Raw genomic sequence first — 14,339 nt, forward strand, 5'->3', positions numbered from 1 at the left:
TCTATAAGTTAAATTAAAGAAAGAGAGAGGCAGAGCGCAGGAGAAAGAGACAAATAAGAGAAAATGATGAAATAGCCAACGAAAAATTAAGACACAACTGGGAAAAAGCAAAGAGTGTCCAGACAAAGAAGGAAGATCAAAATGAGAGAGGCAGAAAGAGAACAAAAGGATAATGAGTACAAAAAGAGGTGGCAGAAACTGGTGAGTCTGTGGAATTCTCTGGCACAGAAGGTGGTTGAGACCAAAACAGGGGACTGACTTGAATGATTGAATGACAGGACAGGTTTAAATGACATACTCTTGCTCTTCTTTGCTGTGTTTCTGTGTCCGACAGATAAGAACGGTTACATAAGACAATGGTTCTGAACAGGTTAACGGTGGCCACTGTAGTGAACTCCATCCAATCCGATGATGCCTTACAGGGTCAACTCGGTATAAGGCAGAAGGTCTTAGGCCTCAAGGAGAGCAGGCACATAACAGCAGATCTCCTCATCATCTTACAAACAATGTCTAATCAAATAATGTCACTTTACCCGATTTGTACCCCAATCGCTTGTTAAGAGAAGACTCTCCTCCTGTTAAGACTCAGTTGCAGTTGTTTGTCGAACACTGTAAATCAAAAAGGTCCTTAGTCCCAATCAAAGAAAGAGGCTTGGTGTCAGTAATCTTCTATCCAAAAATACCACAAGTCCAATATAGAAAGTAGAACAATGCAAGTTACCGTGGCAGCAGAGATGGAGAAAGAGGGAGAGAGAAAGAGCCCATGAGAGGTGACAGAGTATATAGGAGGTTAAAGGATCAAAGGATGATTAGCACTGCTGCCTTGCAGTACCAGGGACCTGGATTCAATTCCAGCCTCAGGTGACTTTCTGTAGAGTTTGCACATTCTCCCGTGCCTGTGTGGGTTTCCTCTGGGTGCTCCGGTTTCCTTCCATAGTTCAAAGAACTGGAATTTGGGATATCGACCAAATACAGACAAGTGGGGCTAGTTTAATTTGGGATTACGGTCAACATGGACTAGTTGGACCGAAGGGTCTGTTTCCATGTTGTATGACTCTATAACTCTATAATTGAGGTTTAAAACTGTCGGATGATTGTATGAAATGTTAGAATAAGACCTGTTGTGGAGATCTTGCAGAGAGCCCGGTGTTGGTGCCACTGGTTCCTTCCTGAAATAACAGAAGGTTATAAAACACAGGTCTTTCCATTGCCACATGGGCCTTTTGGTTCCATCCATTACGAGTCTTGCCAGGTACCATTTTCACACAAGCATGATCAGCATGTGCTAAATATATGATGAGCAAGCAGATCATGGTATCAGTTAGGGCATGACACTGTTTTGACAGCACCCCACTACCACTTTTAACCTCAGTGCTTTCACTAGCACCCTCGCTTAACATTCCAAAGATAAAGATGCACTCAGGATGTTACTCAGTTACCATCAACTACTTTCACGTTAGTTACCAACTGATTTCTACTAACTCTGTTCATGTTAGCTTAAAAGTGTTGAATTTTCTACTGCTAGTTAAAAGTTGTCAAGCTGTTGATCTGGTAATTGCTTTGGTTCAAGGGTGCTGATCCTACCACTTACTTTTGGTCACAGACACCATCCCCCTTTACCCAGGGCATGACAGAAAAATTGTACGGAGGCAACATGGAGGAGGATCAACTCCTCACAGAGAGATGATGTAGAAGGACAGAAGGATTCTCAGAAGAAGGTTCTATTCAATGATTTCAGAGACTTTAGCTATCAATAGTGTGCGTGTTTCAACTCTATTTTACAGGTGTCAGTGCTGCATTTAAATTTGAAGATGCACTGGAAAGGGTTATATTCCTTGAATGTGCAGCTGATCTCTGATCGGGTACAACATGTCATGCAGGTGATTGCTGGGTGTTAAAGCAGCTGTCATTTGTGCCATCACTATTTGAGCCACCAATATAAACCGTGTGGCAGTTGTTAGATTCTGCAGCCATACTGGCAGCTGTCTGTGCCTGGATGACAATAAGCGAGGCCTGCATTGCTTCAACTTTGATAAAATGGAGATTGAGACATCAGCTATCAGGCCATGATTTGCTCCAGAGATAAAAAAGTCAGCTGATTTTAGTGGGGCATATATGTACATCTGGGCTGGATAGGCCCTTGTGGCATAGCAGTAATGCATCTCGCTCGAGGCTCCAGTCTTCATCTGGGTTCAAATCTTACCTGTCCTAGGGTATATGTCATTGCATGCTTGAACAGAATGATTAAAAATAACTGAAATACTTTTTTTTTGCCAGCAAGTGTCATTGGTTGGGAAGGGGAAAGAGCTGGAGTTTGTATTGAAGAAATTCAAATAAACAGTTATGGAAGACAGGCTGAGCCCTGCTTCCTGCTCAGGTAAATGGATGCCAATTGGTTCTGCAAGTCTTCTTGTGGATTGGCTGCCACTTCCATGACAGAAAGGATTTGTTCTCCTTGGCAAGTCGATTCTGCACTCCTTTCTGCTCCTTGATCATGATGACAGGTTTTGTGGCAAGCTTGCTCATGTATGAAGCTCATCCATTGTTTTCTCAGCTATTGAGTTATTTCATTAAGCTTTTCGTCAGTGTCCTCCTCCAAAGTAGGACCTCTGTGCAGTTCATCCTTAATTTCGGCTCTGCCTGCAGCTGACTTATATTCATGCCTCTTTGCTACCTGCTGAATTATGAATAATTCTAGCTTTTGTGTTGGTGGCTGAGAGTGCGATCAACTGAGTGTATTTCAACAGTGTCGGATTCCTCATATATTTGGCACCACTGCCTGAGTAAGCGTTAGGCCTTAGGTATCTGAAAGGAAAAAAAGTTCAACAACAGAGTTGCAGCAAGGTAATGGTAGGGAGGACGCAAGAGGTGCAAGCTTGATTAGAAGGGAGATGAGGATGAAGAAGATATAGGATGAAAGGAGGAGGATTAGATGGGAACATACAGTCATCCTCTATGGTTTCAGCCCTACCCTGGTCACAGATATGACTGCATCAATGATGATAAGTGTCATCTCCTCCATTGGGCAAGGATACCCAGTCTCCCATTAGATAGATGCTGCTGCCTGTGCTAATGTGCCATCTTGCCTGGGAAGACAGAACTGCATTAGCAAATGTGTTGCAATGTTTTTGGATGATGTGTCCGTCATTATTTATTAGGTCAGAAGTCACACGACACCAGGATATAGTCCAGCTGATTTATTTAAAGTCACAAGCTTTCGGAGCGCTGCAGCTTTGTCAGGTGAAGTGACGTTATGAAGGAGCAGCACTCCGAAAGCTTGTGATTTTAAATAAACTTGTTGGGACTATAACCTGATGTTGTGGGACTTCGGACTTTGTCCACCCCGGTCCAAACCCAGCACCTCCACATCATTATTGAATAGGTGGCAGTGTGAACAGGTAGTAGGGTGTGGGTGTGAAGCTCGCAGCAATGCGATGCATGTGAGGGGGAGATGAAACTGAAAGTGATATCAAGTCATGTTCTTGGTAAGTGAGAGTGCGGGGGTGGTGAATTGAACAGTTTGTGAGGTTAATGCTGTGGTTGATAGTAGATGGCAGTTAACATTGGATTCATTGATGATAAGCATTTATGTGAAGTCACTGCACCTCTTGCCAAACTGCACTCAATCCTTTGAGACATACTGCCGGCATTGACTGACATGCTACTGTCTGCCCCTGGTCTTCACAGGTGTCTGAATCTGGCTAATCTTCTGGTCTGCAGTTGCTAAAGAGCCTCTCTCTTCCTGCATCAAGTTCTCCACTGCTGCAAATCTACAAGAACACCCTTCAAACTAACCCATCATTACCCTCTTCCTGCTCAGAATGTGTCTTTCAGCCACTTCCAAAACTGCCTCCAGAGTGCACTTCCCTTTTAAGAGGCTGGCTTTAAATAGTACAAGCATGAACATGGGTCCTTGGCTGAAGTTTGCAGTCACTCACAGCCCATGTAGTGCTGGGCTACAGCTCCTATTGTTTAAAATCAACAGGCATCATAAAGTTTGCAAAATGCCTGCATTAGATTGAATAGGACACGGCAATAACCCTGGGTTCTGAAGCCTTGTCCAGTTTTGTCAAAAGGTCATCCATTTGATAAAGCTAATGAGTTGGTGACTAATATCACACAGTGTGATTTCAGCTAATCCTTTTAAATGAGATTGTTTGTTCAGTTTCATGCGCATTAAAAGTATATATATTTTTTAAAGTGTGCAGTATTTGCTTTCATTCACCCAAAAGTGATATTGTAAAATGCAAATGATTCAAAATTCAATTTTTTTGGTGTTTAGAAAAGACAAGCTTGCTACCATCTTGCTACACAGACTTGTGCCAATTCCCAGAGGCAGGAAGTATTATTGATTGCTACCTAAATAAACATCGATAAGGGAACAAATTTCTTCACCTAAAATATCAAGATCCAGCAAACAGCAATAATAAAAACTACAAGTTAAGAATAATCCAGGTTTACCATTTTTTTTGGTTTGAGTTGCTAACGTTCAGTTCTTTTTAGCAACACGAGGATCCAACAATGTACAAAATGTCAAAGGAGGTAAGCAAAATAAAAATCCCTTTCACAACTCAGCTTTTTCCAGGATGTCCAGTTCTTCTGCGGAAATGAGTCAATTCACAAAAAGAGACACCAGTCAACTTACTGCAGTGACTCAAACGTCTTTGAGCTACTGTTGTCATATGATCAGGCAAGGCTGCTTTGTTTTGGTAATGATTTACACTCCTCTGTTTCTGAATGATTTAAGAATACATCACAAAAATGTCTTCAGCTGCAAATGTTGATATGTTTCTAATTCTGCTTGTACACTCATACATCCTCTTAAAATAAGAATGGATGGTGATTGTTAGCATTTGTCAGCTCTCAGAAAGGAGGCAACTGCTGAAGAAAACAATCCAACCCTAAAGACAAGAAATGTTGGGGAAAATACATACAACTGAACAAAAATACAGAAATCTGTGTAGTGAATGTGTACATGTTTCCGCATTACACTCTGAGGCACAGGATCTGAACAAGGTAGCACGCATATGTAGTAAATCAACTGTAAATGTTGTGACTTGTGGATAATATTCACCCTAAGCAAATACACCAATCTTTTATCCAATCTAATCCCTGGTTAATGCAAAGATTACTTTGCAAAATAATCAATTCCTAAGGTAAAAACCAAGTACTGTGATGATGGAGATCTGGAAATAAAAAAACATACATTGCTGGAGAAATTCAGTATGTCTGGTAGTACCTGCAGACAGAGAAATAGAGTTAATGTTCAGAGTCCAATATGACTCTTCCTCAGAAGTGAAAGATGCCAGAAAAATACATTGTTAACAAATAAAGAGGAAGAGTGAATGGATGGTGAGGGTGCCCAGATTAAAATAGAAAGGGAGGTAGTGAAGAAGAGGGATATAAATGCACAATAAGTCTGTCCATGTGGACCCATTATTTCACTTATACCTACCCTACTGAACTTACTTTTTACTATTGTAACTACTTTCCCCTCACTGTTCAGTCTCTTTCAACTTACATTGTAATCCTTCTGACACAATAAATTTTATTTCCAATCTCCATCCCTCTGGCATCTTCACCTGGTCCATCTCTGACTCTCCACTTCCTTGTCCTCCATTAAGATTACCAACCCCAGTCAGAGACTGAAACTTCTATGATAAGTAACTCACTTACGAAAACAAAATTGCTGGATGCGCATGTTGCTGGCTAAGGCTGACTTTTGGAGACACGTTAACTGAGGCCCAATCTTCTCTTTCAAGTAGATTTATACCGTTGCAGAATTCAAAGAAGAGTAGGCAAATTGCTTTGAAGTGATTCATTCTCATCTTCTAGAAGCATTGCAAGCTTAAGGCTAAAATAAAACCTTGACTCAATCTTGGCATTTTTCAGCCAATAGCAGAAACAGCATTTAGCTACAATCTGCACTCTCACAGAAGATTAACAAGAACTCAAGAGGAAATTCAGTCTATTGAGGTCGTTACTGCTGAAACAGCATTTATTTTACCACTGTTAAAATCACATTAACATATTTGGATGCAAACTGAGAACTGAAAGAATGATCCACAGTGACTGCCTGCACAAAACTATCACTCAATCAGCAGTTTTTTTTTAAAGTCTGACTGCTTGCAAATGCAGGATAGCTGTTGCTAAATCACCCCTGAATTCCATTCTATTACTATACATACATACCTACGCACACAAAATAAGCCTGGACAGTTTAATCCTTGCTTTCAGTAACCACGGCAACCCACTGTTACTATATTTTACAGTAACTCATGTAATTGACTTTGAAGGCTGACTTTCAACAGCTACTTTGTTGTTCAATTAATTTCTTCTGTGGTCACTGAAATCCTTTATTGCTTATGTCATACAGGGAGAGATGTTGTACAAGCCAGGAAAGTCTCAAGTTTGATAAATGTCCTGTGCTGAATTAGTAGATTCTTGTTAGCTAGTGACTGTAAATGGCGAGTTACAATTGGGTCTGTGTCCTTGTGCAGTACAATCAAAGACCAGATAGTATTCCTGCTCCTGACCACTATCCAGAAACACCGGGCCAAGTGGGTTACCACTGCTACCTCACAGTGACAGGAACCTGGGTTCAATTCTCGCCTTGGGCGACTACCTGTGTGGGGTTTGCATGTTCTCCCTGTGTCTAAGTGGGTTTCCTCCAGGTGCTCTGGTTTCCTCCCATAGTCCAAAGATTAGGTGGATTGGCCATGCTAAATTGCCTGTGCTGTTCAGGGATGTGCAGGTTAGGTGGATTAGCCATAGGAAATGCAGGGTTACAGGGATAGGGTAGTGGGGGTAAGTCTGAGAGGGTCCTCTTCAGAGGGTTAGTGTGACTCGATGGGCTGAATGGTCTGCTTCCACAATGTAAGGATTCTATGATACTGGCAAGTGGGGGCATCAGGTGCAATCAGAGTCATGTGGTAAACTGAATGCACAATCAAGACTGATCGAATTCAGAATGAACTAATGGAGGTTTACTTGATGAATTGAAATGCAAATATAATTCTTATCATCATTGAGTTATCTATCTAATCTCTTCACTCTTCTTATTACTGAACTCCATTTAAGCACCACCATCAACAAGCTGATGTCAGCTGTAGTCAGTTTTCATATCTCTGCAGAATGCACTGTCCACCCCTTAAGTAACAACAACAGGCTAATGTGAGAACACAATTTTGTGGCGAGACCACACTCCCCTCATTTTCTGCTTCCAAACCAGCCAACTGCAGAAGCCAGTGTTGTGCAGACGTAAGATCCCTGAACAACATCAATAGCAAACGACAATAGCATAAAAGTAGTCTCAAGTCAGCGTCATTTTAAATTCCCTTATGTCACAAACTGACCCTGGGTCAAAATATCACTCACGTTTATAGGCTGACAGACTTCAGCTGCTCTTATCATAATTGCCCTAATTTTCTTTCCATTAATAAAGAGAAGAGACACAGAGATAAGCAACTCAGAGGGTCATTATTCCTGCGCGAGCAAAGGAACATCCTACCCTTGCTATGGACATGAATGCTCAACCATTACTCTTCTGAAACTTGTGCTGCAGTAAGAAGTGTTAAAATGAAAGCACAAATGTTTTGAGAGATATTACCATGCTTACTTAAAATGCACATAATTGATATCCAACTAATACTATCATTGGTAGACGGCTAATAGTCGGTAATATCCCAGGAAAACTGTTATTAATATTTCACAAATAACTTTCACTAATACCAGTATGCCAATGACTAATTCTGTAAATATCACTAACATTGTCAATTGAGTCCTATCCCATGAGTTATATTCCAAAAACAGTTGCTTTACCAACATTCTTACTTAGGTTCCAGTTATTATTCATTCATCACTCAGTGACATCACTAAAAAGATCTGGCAGTATTTACTTCCTAGCACTAATTGTTTTGGAGGAGATGACTGAGTTGCATGTTTAAAGAGTTGCAGTCCATGCAGTGAAGTTCTGGAACTTTCAACCTTATACTCTGCTTCACTAAGACTGCCAGTTTCTGCCTCAGTAATGTTCTTGATTTCATCTCTGCATCAGCTCATCTGCTGCTAAAATCATCATTTATGCCTTCACTATAGTTAGACTCAATTATTTCAATACTTTGGAACACCATGATACCCTTTGTAAGCTTGAGGTCATCCAAAATTCTGCTGTCTGTGAGTTAATTTGTAGCAAGTCCCGTTCCCCATACATTTGCTGATCTGCACTGGCTTCCAGTAAAGGCAAGTCTTGATTTTAAAATGTTCAACCTTGTTTTCACAGCACTTCATCACCGCACCTCGATTATATCTGTAAGCTTCTCCAGCCTCACAACCCTTTGAGTTTTGTGCTCCGCTGTTTTAGGCCTTTTTTTCATATCTAATTTTATTTGCTCCATCACTGGTGCTTGTGCCTTCAGTTGCCAAGACTCCAAAATCTGAAATATCGTTCCCACATCTCTCCATCTCTCTATCACACTCTCGTCCTTTACAATGTTCCTTCCTTTAGTCATCTGACCTCAAAGTGGCTTGGTGCCACACTTTCAGAATGTCACTGTGAAACACTCTGGAATATTTCATTAAGTTAGAGGCACTATATAAATACATTCTGTTTTGGTTGTTATTGAAGGAAGTGAGAAAGTAATAGTGCCACAAAATTCCCAACCTGTGCTGGTCTTACAGGCATATCATTTGAGTGACTGTTCCAGTTAAGTTCCTGGTCAATGGTTGCTCCCCTGAATATTGATTATGGGGTATTATGCTGCTGAAGGTAAAACTAAAGTGTCTGCACCCTATTTTGTTTGAGATGGGCGTTGTCAGGCATTTTGCTGTATGTCACAAATCAGTGCTTCTGACTTTACAATCCCAATTGCTCATTTTAGAACCCCACCGAGGGTCACCACTCACAACCTTGGGAACATATGTCACTAATGTTGCACAATCCATTGTTAATCCTTAGGCACAAATGACCATGATCATCTGGCGAGGTTCCAGTTGGTAAGTAAATTACAGGTAATCCCAAATCTGCACTTGGAATATTCTGCTGCAAATCGGACAGGGCATGTTAAAGGCAGTCACTCTTATCTCTGGAATTCAGATTTACCTATATCTGGAGGCAAGCTTTCCATGCCATCACTGGTTAATATTCTGTTGATGAATAATTGTCACTTGATAAAACTGTTAAAAAGACTTTTAGTGCTTGGTTAACAATTGGAAGTAAACTAATAGAGCAAAAACTGGTTAGAAGGATTTGTCTTCCTTTCCGTGGACAAAGTGTACCAGGCCAATGTTCCAATTTGTCAAGTAGCTCTCAGTTTTGTATCTGTACAGTGTATGAACCGAAAGAACTGCAGATGCTGGAAATCAGAAACAAAAACAGAAATTGCTGGAAAAACTCAGCAGGTCTGGCAGTATCTGTGGAGAGAAATCAGAGTTAATGTTTCGGTCCAGTGATGCTAGTTCTGAGGAAGAGTCACTGGACCTGAAATGTTAACTCTGATTTTTCTCCACAGATGCTGCCAGAGCTGCTAAGTTTTTCCAGCAATTTCTGTTTTTGTTTGTGAATGAATATGGCTTGGTTATGTTGTGAGATCGTTGCTAAGATGTCAAGAGAGAGAGAGAGAGAAAGAGACAAGTCTGTCTTCAAGCTGGTGAGCAATAATTTTAAAATAAATCTTTATAAGATATGCACAAGTGATTCATAATGCAGAAGCAGCAGCACAAAGGTTTGCAGTTGGAAAGGTGTTGCCTTGGGAGTCCTCAGTATTGACTCTGGTCCAACAACCAGTAAAGCAAATAAAAAAAACTCTGATATATTGAATGTCAAGGTGGACAATTAGGCAACTAAGTAGAAAAAGAATATCCACAGTATATTCCCATCCCCAAGGGCATTGGATTTTTTTTCTGGATAGTAATCTTATGCAGAGATATGGGGAAAAGACAGGAGACTGGCACTGGATAATAGATTTGGACTACATAATAGAGCTGGAGCAGCCATGATGGGATGAATTGGAATGGCCACCATTTACAGCGAAATAATAAATAATATTTCTGTGATTCAATGATGGGGTCCCCAGAATAACCCTGCAAAAGACAAGGTGAAGCATTTTCAAATGCCATCATCCATAAAGTACTAACTGGATCATCCATCTCTGTCTCCTGAGGTCCACGTGATGCCAAGAAATGGCTGAAGACACTAGATACTGTGAATGCTTTGGGCCCTGACAACATCCCAGCAAAAAATACCAAAGATGTATGATCCTGCACTATCCAGAGACCAAGGCAAGCTGTTCCAGGACAGCTATAAAACTCACATCTGTCTGACAATGTGAATAATTGCCCAAATATGTCCCACTCACAAAAAGCAGGGCAATTCCCATTCAGTCAATTACAACCACATCAGTCTACTCTCAATCATCAGATGATATAATGGGTTTTCAACAGAATTTCTAAGCAAGACTTCATTCATTGATAAATTTGTTCACTGATTCTCAGTTTGGAATCTGTCGGGACTACTGGGCTCCAGCTATCATTGCAGTCTTGGTCAGAAAATGGACAGAGCTGAATTGCAGAGCAGAGGCAAGAGTAGGTAATGATGTCCAGACAAAATTTGATCAAAGGTAGTATGTAGGTAAAATTAAACCATATGAAATTAGAGGGTAAACCCCCCCACTAACTGAAATCATACCTAGCACAAAGGAAGAAGAAAGCAGGACAATTATTTAGCATCAGGCCATTGTTGTAGGAGATTCTCAGGCTAAGTGTTTTCTAATCACATATTCAGCAAATATTATTATATACCCCTGGAACAGGTGATGCTTGAATCCAGGCCTCCTATTCAGAGGCAGGGACACCGTCCCAGCACCATGAGAGCTTAATTTATCTGAACACAGGCAATATTAACTGCAGCTCAGAGCAAAAACTACTATTAATTTGGTGATGATTGATAATCATATAGAAAAGTGATCACAGCATAGCTGGCATGGAAAATGGAAAACTGGTTGAAAGGGCTTTCAATGTTTTATTCTACATGTATCTCACTATCTAGAGTTGACATCTTGAGCTCAAATAGAAAGATTTGATAGCTGGATTATCCCCAGCAACAATATCCAATAGTTCTTAATGAGCACAAAAACGAAGCATTTCTTCCCAAGCTAAAATAAGGGTTTAAATTTAGAAACTGCCAAGAACAACTGAAAATAATAAGTAATTATTTTAACTAATGATATGCTGGTGACCTCATTAAGAGAAATGGTCACAAGGAGTTAGTCAAAGAGATTGTTATTGCTAAAGACAGCGCTTAAAACAAAACCATAGAACAGGAATTATATAATGTGTCCCACCTTCGGATATGTTTCCCATTCACAATAAAATCATTTCACTCAACACTCATGAGAAGTCCATCCTGAGATTTATTTGAAGCACCTGACTGCACAGAAACCACAGCTGTTCTCAGATAAGTGCCAACCCAAAAGAAAACATTTTTTTATGAACTTCAAATGTACTTACTGGGGAATTACCACCTTCCCAATCGTAGCTCAACATGTAACCCAACAGGATGCCATTAATTTCCTCCTCCGGAGGTCCAACCCATTCAACAGTCAATGAGGAATCACTCACTAGTATGCTGACATTGTAAGGGGGTGCTGTTGGGACTGCAAAGGAAAGAAACACATGAGTCATCTCATCTTCAAAATGCTCGTATGTTACTGCACTTCACAATTTCCTTTATACAAAAAACAAACTGCGTAGAGAACACAGTGTTATCATTCCAAAGGAAAAATGGTATAAATCGCTGGAGGGCTGCCTGTGGAGGGGGTTTGGAGTTAGGGTTGAAGTTCCTCAGTGGTATAGGTGCTGATGAGAAGGAGAAAGGGCAATTTGGTGAAGCCTAATCAGATAGATTGTTTTAATGCACAAGACAGCATGACATATTTAAGTAAGTTAAAACAAACACAGAAGTTTTGTGGTCAACTAATGGTGCAGAAAGTTGGATATGGAGAGAATAATTCCAGTTATTGGGAAGAGAATAACTAAAGGCCATCAATATAAGACAGTCACCGAAGCATATAGAGTCATAGAGATGTACAGTACGGAAACAGACCTTTGGTCCAACTTGTATATGCCGACCAGATATCCCAACCCAATCTAGTCCCACCTGCCAGCACCCGACCCATATTCATACACCCAACCAGGTGCCTTTTAAATGTTGCCATTGTACTAGCCTCCACCGCTTCCTCTGGTAGCTCATTCCATACATCTACCACCCTCTGCGTGAAAAAGTTGCCCCTTAGGTCTCTTTTATATCTTTCCTCTCTCACCATAAACCTACGCCCTCTAGTTCTGGACTCCCCGATCCCAGGGAAAAGACTTTGTCTATTTATGCTATGCATGCCCCTCATGATTTTATAAACGTCTGTAAGGGTCACCCCTCAGCCTCTGATGCTCCAGGGAAAACAGCTCTAGCCAATTCAACCTCTCCCTATAGCTGAAATCCTCCAACCCTGGCAACAGCCTTGTAAATCTTTTCTGAACCCTTTCATGACAGAGAATTATTCTTCACCACATCAAAGCTTTCTCCCCATCCCTCCATCTCCCACAACCTCACCTCCATTTGTAACAAGGAAAGATTATTTGAACTGGGTACAGATTTATACTTTCACTGCCAGAAATGAATGGGCAGCAACCTAAATTTTATAAATCAATGGTTTGGCTTCATACTGCACTGGTCAGAGTAGTGAGGGGAGACATTACATCAAAGATAAGAAGTAGAGGAAGAGAAGAGTTCAAGTGTGCTCCATCATTTTATAAGCTGATGTCTGAACCTTTGCCTCAACTCCACTTTCCCCACATGATGTCTTTATCTATTGATCACTTTAAAATCAAGAAATCTAATTATCTAAATTTAGAAAATACCAGCAAGGAATATCCACAGCTCTCTGGGACGGAGAATTTCAAACATTCACAATTTCACAATTTTAAGTTGCCAACTAATCTAGAGAACTTTTTGAATTTGATTTATTATTGTCCCACACACCATGAAATAGAGAAAAGTATGGTTTTGCGTGCTAACCAGACAAATCATACCTTATGTAAGTATATCAGGGTACTAGAACACTAAGCAGAATATAGTGTTACAGCTACAAGAAGGTGCAGAGAACCTCTAATGTATGATAGATCTATTCATAAGTCTGATAAAAGCAGGGAAGAAGCTTTTTGGAATCAAAAAGCATGAAAACAGACCCTTCGGTCCAACCAGTCCATGTTGAACATAATTCCAAACAACACTAGACCTACCTGCCTCCTCCTGCCCTATATCCCTTCAAACCTTTCCTACTCATGTATTCATCCAAATGTCTTTTAAACATTGTAATTGTACTTCCTCAGGAAATTCTTTCCACATGTGAACCACCGTCTGTGTAAAACATTTACCTGTGTAAAAAATTTACCTCTTATGTCTTTTTATTCTGTCTCCTCTCACCTTAAAAATATGCCCCCTTCGTCTTGGAATTCCCCATCTTGGGAAAAAGACAGCTACCATCAACTCTATCTATACGTCTCATTATTTTATAAACTTCCATCAGGTCACCTCTCAACCTCCTATGGTCCAGTGAAAAAAGTCCCAGCCTATCCAACCTTTCTTTATAACTCAAACCTTCCTTTATGACTCAAACCTTCCATACATGACAACATTCTAGTAAATTTCTTCTGAACCTTCTCCAGCTAGAATAAAATTCTTTCTATAACTGGGCAACCAAAACTCGACACAGTATTCCAGAATAGGCCTCATCTAAGTCCTGTACAACTTCAACATAATGTCCCAACTCCGATAATCAAAGGACAACTGAGCAATGAAGGCAAGTATGCCAAACACCTTTTTAACCATCCTGTCTGTATGTGATGCAAACTTTAAAGAATTATATACCTAAACCCTAAAAGTATTATTTGTCTGGTTAGCATGCAAAACTATACTTTTCACTATATCGTGGTATGTGTGACAATAATAAATCAAATCAAATTCAAAAGTTCTCTTGATTAGTTGGCCACATAAAATTGTGAAATTTATTTCCACAAAGAGTTGTGGATGTTTGAAATTCTCTGTCCCAGAGAGCTGTGGATATTCCTTGCTGGTATTTTCTAAAGTTAGATAATTAGATTTCTTGATTTTAAAGTGGGGTTGGTCAATGGGGTCCAAATCGATGTGTTTATTGATGGAGTTCCATGCCAGAACTGGAACAAACACTACATCAGAAGACAGGCAGAAAACTAGCCACCAGGATACACGAACTCCAACTAGCCACCAAAAGACACAACCCAATATCACTAATCTGTTCTACAACACT

At 40.3% G+C, this 14,339-nt stretch overlaps 1 protein-coding gene across 1 annotated transcript in view; it reads right to left on the reverse strand.

Moving 5' to 3' along the window:
* mertka (c-mer proto-oncogene tyrosine kinase a) overlaps positions 1-14,339 on the reverse strand; it is a 119,569-nt gene that overhangs the window by 44,329 nt on the left and 60,901 nt on the right. The window contains exon 8 of the mRNA XM_043687183.1: positions 11,506-11,651. Within this exon, the coding sequence (XP_043543118.1) occupies positions 11,506-11,651 (146 nt within the window). The remainder of the gene's footprint in view (positions 1-11,505; positions 11,652-14,339) is intronic.

The sequence above is a fragment of the Chiloscyllium plagiosum genome, chromosome 3, assembly GCF_004010195.1.
Source record: "Chiloscyllium plagiosum isolate BGI_BamShark_2017 chromosome 3, ASM401019v2, whole genome shotgun sequence".
Classification (NCBI taxonomy): domain Eukaryota; kingdom Metazoa; phylum Chordata; class Chondrichthyes; order Orectolobiformes; family Hemiscylliidae; genus Chiloscyllium; species Chiloscyllium plagiosum.